Here is a 7,990-nt window from a genome sequence, read left to right as displayed (position 1 = left end):
TTCAGTGGATGTTTATTGCTGTCACATGCACAATACTGGACTTATTGTTTCAATTCAAAGAACCTCGCACTGACTGACCTTAAAACATGTCTTTGTTTTATCTGAAGATGCACATCAGTAATGCTTTTTTCTAAGGCATGCTTATAAAAATGAATTAAATGTCCTGATTGAACCATGGCCTAATCGTGGTTGAGGCTAAGCCCTGTCTATGAATCCAGGCCATTCATTTTTAAGTAAATAAAATGAGCAATATATCACATCTTTAAAAACTTAAATACGTACATTGCACGATAAGTCAATGTACTGATTGTTGTGGCAAACTATGTTTCAATTTTTGTTCCCAGTTTTGAAAGGGCTTTTTCTGCCGTAAAGAAAGGGGTGTCCCATAAAGCGAATGTACGGATCATTGGTGTTTGGTTTTTGCCTGCATTTAAAGTCATTTTGGAGCATTGTGATGTTAGGATAGAAAAGGGTCCTCTACAAACTGTTGCTATAAAATTAGAAGCACGCAGTTCCCTGTAATATCATTACATGCTTTAACATTAAGAGTTGTACTCATGGAAATGACTAAAGTAGTCAGACCTGGTTATTAGAAGGGGGTGCCAATACTTTTGGCAGTATAGTGTATTTTAACTGTCTTATCCATTGTTCACCACTAGATGCTACTATAGGACACACCACGACATAAGTTCACGCTGCTCTTATACGTACATGTTCTGTTAACACATCAAGCCCATATTTTATTTGATTAAGGTTACTGATACATCTGGTACAGTCAGTTTCAGATGCCATATCCATCAAAAATACACAATACTGAACGTGCATCCAGGTTAAAAGGATCAATTACATTAACAACACAACGCTTGCTTGGAGTGAATGATCAGCAGACGTGCAAACGTGTTTGTTCACTGTCCTCTGAACTGCGTATTGGAAGTCGGGATATAAACGTAGAGGTGGTCCAAGCTGGTGTTGAAGGAGTTGTCCTGGAACATGCCGCACAATCCCAGGTGCTGTGAGAAGCTCTGTGATATGGGGTGATAGGAACAGGGCGAGGACTCAAAGGTGGCCGATCGAGCGCCGTAGTCACCGGATGTCGTCTTGTACATCAGCTTCTGAGACCCGGCCAGCGCTGGATCTTCAGACGACGTGCGAGATCCCGGTTTGACCACGCAGGAGAAAACCGGATTTCCGGGATTGACACACGGAGCCCGACGCTCCGGGGTCGACATTGTGACTGCAGGCTGAAAGGAGATCAGGTGCAGAATAACTCACTGTCATTAAAGTGACCAAAGTCAGTTCACCATTTCACTTTTTATTGCTTTAATTACATTTTATTTCCTTAGTTTTTTCTGTTATTAAAAATCTGACGCTGTGGTAATTCACTGTGGTAATAGAAATGAGGATAAATTAACCCTGTTAAACCTCAAAATGATTTTTAATTAATCATATACTGTGTATATACACACACACACACACACACACACACATATATATATATATATATATATGTGTGTGTGTGTGTGTGTGTGTGTTTTTTAAGAGTAAAAACCATATTTTTAGAATAGAAATTTGGACACTCGTGTATGACAGTATTTTTTACAGTAAGAGCTTTCATTTTATATATATTATATATATATAAAATGTCACTTACGCCCTCCTGGTTCTTACCCTCGATATATTCATATACTTTATATTATAACTATATTTAATAAATAAATATACATGCATGTGTGAGTATTCATGTATACATAACAATATATAATATACAGAGTACAAACACATATATTAGCCCAAATAAAAACTTTTTTTTGGATGTGATCATTTGACATAACTCTATTTATTATTTGAATATGCAAATTAATTTGACTACATTTCTTAAACTGTAAAGTATTTTACTCTTTTATTAATTGTTAGATTTTTTTATATATTTATTTAAATCACAATTTATGTACGTCTTTTAATAAATATATTTATTACTTAACTGGCTATTATTTTAATCAAAAGTTGATTATTCATTAGTTATTTGAGCCAATTCGGATGCATTTATTAATCAAAGATAAACAGTTAATTGTTATTTATTAAAATGTAATATTATAATATTTTGTACCATATTTATAATGTATTTATACTGTTCATAGCGCAAATGCAATCTTTGATGCTCTAAAGTGCAAATAATATGATAAGAAATCAACTTACCAATTTTACAGCGAGAGTCCTTAAAACGCTTGTGTTGTAAAGACGTCTCTATGGCAATGACCGGTTACGTCAAATGCGCATGCGCATAAACAAAACCGCGTAAAACTAACATTTCAACCTAAAATTAACTAGATTTCTTAGGAAATGAAATATAAATTTCGGAATAGCTGTTAATTAGATCAACAAACAAGCAAACCGAGACGTTAAAAAAAATTCCGTACGTTAGCCTGTGCCGGAATAATGGGAAATGTAGTTTTTACAGCTCATAAATGTTAAAGGGCGATTACTTTTAAAACTACAACTCCCAAAAACATTCCTCTCGGCGGCCGCCGCCGTGTTTGTGTATAGTGTGATGTTGATGTTTTGGCTCAGTTGGAGAGGCGTGACGTTTAATGGTAGATCTGCACTGAGGACGTTTGCGTTCTTCTTTTCTCCCGCTGCAGTTTACCTCAAAAACAGGTAAGGACAACACATAATGCACCCGAATGCAGTTTAAAGTCACGCGTAGCAGGGCTGACGGGTTTCATATTCTGCCGTGTGTTCGTTAGAGTCGGTGTTTGTCGTTTTGTCGGCTCATCTCTCAAGACCAACTGTTCAGTTCACGCGCTGAATCAGATGTTGAGTTTAGGACCGTATAAATCTAATTTTAGATTACGGGAGTCCCCTTACTCGACTTTATTTGCAAGAATAAGATTAAACAAGATGCATTTTGCAATAGCAATCGCGCACAGCTGTCGTGTTTATGTAGTTGCACATAAATGTCAAATAAAAAAAGTTTTAGTTTTTTTCCCCACATCCATCAGCCCATAACGGGGAAGATAAATATGACCTTTGTATGACAGACCTCCATCCTAAAATGTATTGTTAGACGTATTATGCAGATATTTATAATTTTTTATGTTTAATATATTATTTCTTTATTTCAATCGCATCTTATTATTCAGTATTTGTAACGTTTAAGCAAATATCAAACGGTTAGTTAAAAGTAATTTTAATTATTTCCATAGAGCTTCAAGCACCCCTTTGTGGTCAGTTCGAAAGCCCCTTAAAAGCACCTAAACATCAGATGCTTTGGCACTCATTAAGTGCGGTGATATTGTTTTGGATGATGTTATGTGTGTGTAATGGCTCTGCATTGGTTCTTCCGCTTTTTTTGGATGGTTAACAAACCAGAGCGTGTTATTTTTGCACGCTCTTCCTGAAAAACAAACCAGTGAAACGACCAGATGATAGCTCAGACCTAGTTTTTTTTAAAGAAACAGCTCGCCTCGAAATAAAACCTCTGACTTTGTTCACTTAGCCAATCCTCTACGTTCTTGCAGGCTTTTCCTAAATCCTCTAAATGATTTGTAAGGAGGTTTTGCATGAAGACACGCCGGAATGCATCGGATTTCAGCTGTGTAATGAGACGTTTCTTTATATGAGCCCTAGTTTATCAAGACCCTCTATAAACACAGAATAATCATTTACCAGCGACGGGGTCAACCTGACATTTGGATGTCATTACAGCGGGCCGCGGCACCGATGAGAGCCGAAATGATGCAGTTTGCGGGGTCTAATGCCCGTGTTTGCCTCCCTCTGTAAATAACAGTCCATGTGCTTCTGTTGTGTGGTTATTTCTGTCCCGTAGCTGGCTGAGAGATGTCCGACAGCTCCAGTGACACGGAGTCGTCCTGCGGGTGGACAGTCATCAGTAATGAGGTGAGTCGGGTTTCTCTGCTTGGAATGTCACCTGTCGGGTTTTACGTCTGAGCTGAAAAATGCTTTTTGAGAATCGCTCTTTTACGGCCGTCTGCCGGGTGAGGAGCACATGCAGGTCACGCTTTACTCCTAAATCTAAAAATAGGATAAATGCTTTCAAAATTTGCCTGTTTTGGGACTTAGAATGTATTTTATTTATTCTGCTCTATTTTTTCATCACAGTTAAGCTCATTTCATTTTTTGATTCATCTGTGGCACATGTTTGATAGTCATTAGAGCCATTTTCTCTTTGTGAGTCTAATTTATAAAAATGCAAACACACACACACACACACACACACACACACACACACACATCTATCTATCTATCTATCTATCTATCTATCTATCTATCTATATACATGTCAAACTTATAAATTCTTTACGTTATAATTTTTTCCATCACATTGAAGCACATATGCACATTTTGTATTGATGATACACTACACGGTTTTCATAGTGTGTGTCTGTGTGTCTGTGTCTGTGTGTGTCTGTGTGTCTGTGTCTGTCTGTGTCTGTGTGTCTGTGTGTCTGTGTCTGTGTGTGTCTGTGTGTCTGTGTGTGTCTGTGTGTGTGTGTGTGTGTGTGTGTCTGTGTGTGTGTGTGTCTGTGTGTGTCTGTGTGTGTCTGTGTGTGTCTGTGTGTGTCTGTGTCTGTGTGTGTCTGTGTCTGTGTGTGTCTGTGTGTGTGTGTCTGTGTGTGTGTGTGTCTGTGTGTCTGTGTGTCTGTGTGTCTGTGTGTCTGTGTGTCTGTGTGTCTGTGTGTGTGTGTCTGTGTGTCTGTGTGTCTGTGTGTCTGTGTGTGTCTGTGTGTGTCTGTGTGTGTCTGTGTTTGTGTGTGTCTGTGTGCGTGTCTGTGTGTGTGTGTGTTACAGGGTTCGGATATTGAGACGCTAGGTCCAGATAACCCCGGAGATTGTGAGGATGGAGAGGTTAGCCGCTCTCCAGATGCAGCTGACGGTGAGGATATCATTCAAAATGAAAAAAGACCAAACTATTTTATGTTGAGGTCAGGTTTTGTGGCATGAGCGCAATGTTTAGCGCTTAGGCGTGCCGTTAATGCTTGTTTAATTGTGTGTGTCAGTCGCAAAAAGGATGCAATGCAATGTGTAAATCCAGAAGTGGCCAAACTAGTCTGAAATACTCGAGCTGGTTTTTTCAGCCAAGCGAGGTGAGGAGAGTTTGGGAGAGTCTTCGTTAGATCTCACGCTGAGAGAGGAGGTGGAGGCGGAACCGGCGCCAGAGGTGCGAGTCAACCTGAAAATGATCTTTGTTCTGCAGAGAGGAGTTCTGCATTCAAGTGCCGTTTATATTGTCTTGCAGGCGGGCGGAGAAGAACACGTGATCCTGTGCTCCTCTAGCGACGCCTCTGACATCGTCATGCTGGCCGACTCTCGGGAGGCGGAGACTGACTCGTGGGAGGAGCCTGTTGCTAAGGAGACAGAGGAGGCAGGAAGTGAGGAGCTCGATCTCGGAAGCTCGTCGAGCAGCCAGTACACGTTTAGAGAGTCGGAGACGAGTGAGTGGGAAACTTTTAATAATGCTTACTATTATTAATTATATCTACATCAAAAACCACACTTCCCATGATTCTCTTTGGTGTATGCGTCGCTAACACATATATTTGTCAATAAGTGAAAAGGGAAGCAAGAAAAAAAAATGTGCACAATGCATTTATTTTAGCGCTTTCAAAAAAATTAATTGCATCCAAAATAAAAGTTTTTGTTTACATAATATATGTATGTGTATTGTGTATATATATATATATACTATATATATATATATATATATATATATATCTCAGAGAAATATGTTATTTTTATATGCTAAATATGTTTATTTATCATCTAAATTAAATACAGCCATGCAAATACTTTCAAAATACATACTGTATGTGTGTGTATTTATATATACATAATAAATATACACACAACACACACATATTTTATGCAAACAAAAACGTTTGGATGAGATTAATCGTAATTAATCGTTTACTTTTGACCGAAAATGACTTGTTGGAAAGTTGGAAAGAGGAGGTTTCCAGGTGAACTAGAAGACGCAAATACATCAGTGACCTCTGACACCTGCCACCCGTCTGTCGTTTGCATTCATCCTGAAAATGCTGGGTGAATTCCCAAGCCGTTTGGAAAGAGTGTTGGGAAAGTTTCAGAATTTCCTAGAAACATTTCCTGGAATTCACCGCGTTTTCATTTTAGGGATGTATCTCACAAAGAAATGTTTGGATAGTGTTCCACCATATTTCTGAAATTACATTTTGTGATTAGGGATGCACTGAAATAAAAATTCTGGGCCGAAAACGAAACTGAAATTGTGTACGCACTTGGCTAACAACAGAAACCGAAAATGTAATTATTATTTATTAAACAATATAAAGCCACTTTTCAGTTTAATTCAATATTTTTAATTGCATTGAATAAAAAACAGTTTTATTAAAAGTAACTCAATAAAATTGGACAAAAAAAATATATTAATATTAAATATCAATTTATTATTTTTGTTCAGTTGCAACAGCACAGTTAGCATTTCAGACTTTTCAGGATTTTGCGAGATAAAAACGTTTTATCAATATATAAAATAAATTAAAAAGCAAAAAAAGTATAGAGCAAGCTAATGTTAGAGGCATGCTTTTTGTTTACTATAATATATATCTAAAAAAATACATAGCATACAAAAAGAATAAAGAAGTTGGCATTAGTTGTTTTTTTTTAAGCCAAAAAAAAGTTAATTTTATTACAAATTTTGTAGAAAAAAACTAACTCAAAACAATATTAAACTTATTATTTATTTACTTTATTTGTGTACTTGCCTAAGAAAGGGTTAGGTTCAGGGTTAGTCCTAGTTGTTTTAATTACTATAATAAAAGTACAGTATATACATAAGCAACAGCACTCTAAAATAAAGTATACGGCCCACGCATGTGAATCAGCTTTCGTGATCCTAGCCCTGATAACACACACAGTCTTGTCGGTGTCTGTCTCCCGGAGCGGCCGCAGGCTGGCGTTGGAGCGGATGGGGATTTTCCAGGACTCTGTGGGAATACGGCAGCCATCTGCACAGCTCTCTGTCTCTCTCAGGTGTGAGCGTGTTGTGATCGGCATGCCTTCAAAGCTCCGAGGAGCGCCGCTGTTTGTGAGCCACGTTAACCCGGCTGATGAAACGCCCAGCCAGAGGGGAAACCGAGTGTGTGAAAAAGCCACGCTCGTGTGTTTGTTTGACCTACATTCCTGGGAAGTATCAAACGTGTCGTGAATCCACGTCTCGGCTGGACTGTGAGCTAATTAGCGTTGAGTGATTCTGTCAAAACTAGAGCTCGCTGGTTTTTCATTGTGGTCATATTTTTTCTGAAGAAGGAAGGTGAAAATGCACTTATTTGTACAGTTTTCACCTGAGACGTTGTGTTAGAAAGGTGGCGGCATCATGTCAACTTCACGTAGATATTAATACGTTTCTAAGCAATCTTTCTTGCATTACATGTCAGTGGTGATAGTTTAAAACGAAAAACAAAATACTTTTTCCTCCCTGACGTTTGCAATGCAATAATTATTAAATGCATTTTATTATTCTTTTATGTTTTAGTTATGGGAAAAGGTTTATTTTTATCTTAATTTAATTGCAAGCTTAATTGTAATACAGGTTTACATATTTTTTGTTTTTTAAACAAAATTGTGGAATGCTTGATAGATATACATATATGTGATTTGATATGTTTGTCATTCTTCAGAAAACATTAACGAAATCAAAATTATGTGAGCCAGTTAATTTTCTGAAGTTTGGAGGGACCTTTAACCTCAAGTCAAGTAAAGTAAAAAAATAAAAATAAAATAAGAATAAAATAAATAAAAAATAAAATAAAATAATAATAATAATAAATATATATATATATATATATATATATATATATATAAAAAAAAAAAACCCTATATAGACTTACTTATACTTATATATATTTATATCTATATTTATCTGTGATTATATTATGGTTCCTTCAGGTGTGTTTTCGGGACGCTGAAGTCCTGTCCTCTCTCTGTATGAAGT

The 7,990-nt window shown here is 37.1% G+C and overlaps 1 protein-coding gene across 5 annotated transcripts in view; it reads left to right on the top strand.

Moving 5' to 3' along the window:
• The first annotated feature begins 2,525 nt into the window (after positions 1-2,525).
• The window catches only part of ccpg1 (cell cycle progression 1), a 13,007-nt gene continuing 7,542 nt past the window's right edge, over positions 2,526-7,990 (top strand). For 2 of the 5 annotated variants that reach the window (XM_043265130.1, XM_043265132.1), the window contains exons 1-6: positions 2,526-2,655; positions 3,827-3,897; positions 4,810-4,894; positions 5,097-5,179; positions 5,258-5,453; positions 6,949-7,029. In XM_043265130.1, coding sequence (XP_043121065.1) covers positions 3,838-3,897; positions 4,810-4,894; positions 5,097-5,179; positions 5,258-5,453; positions 6,949-7,029 — 505 coding nt within the window. In that variant the 5' untranslated portion in view covers positions 2,526-2,655; positions 3,827-3,837. The remainder of the gene's footprint in view (positions 2,656-3,826; positions 3,898-4,809; positions 4,895-5,096; positions 5,180-5,257; positions 5,454-6,948; positions 7,030-7,990) is intronic. The other 3 variants (XM_043265131.1, XM_043265134.1, XM_043265133.1) reach the window with 3 other exon arrangements.

Source organism: Puntigrus tetrazona, chromosome 18, assembly GCF_018831695.1.
Source record: "Puntigrus tetrazona isolate hp1 chromosome 18, ASM1883169v1, whole genome shotgun sequence".
In the NCBI taxonomy this organism is placed as follows: Eukaryota; Metazoa; Chordata; class Actinopteri; order Cypriniformes; family Cyprinidae; genus Puntigrus; species Puntigrus tetrazona.
Note: the sequence above shows the minus strand (reverse complement) of the source record. Positions and strands in the feature narration are given on the sequence as shown.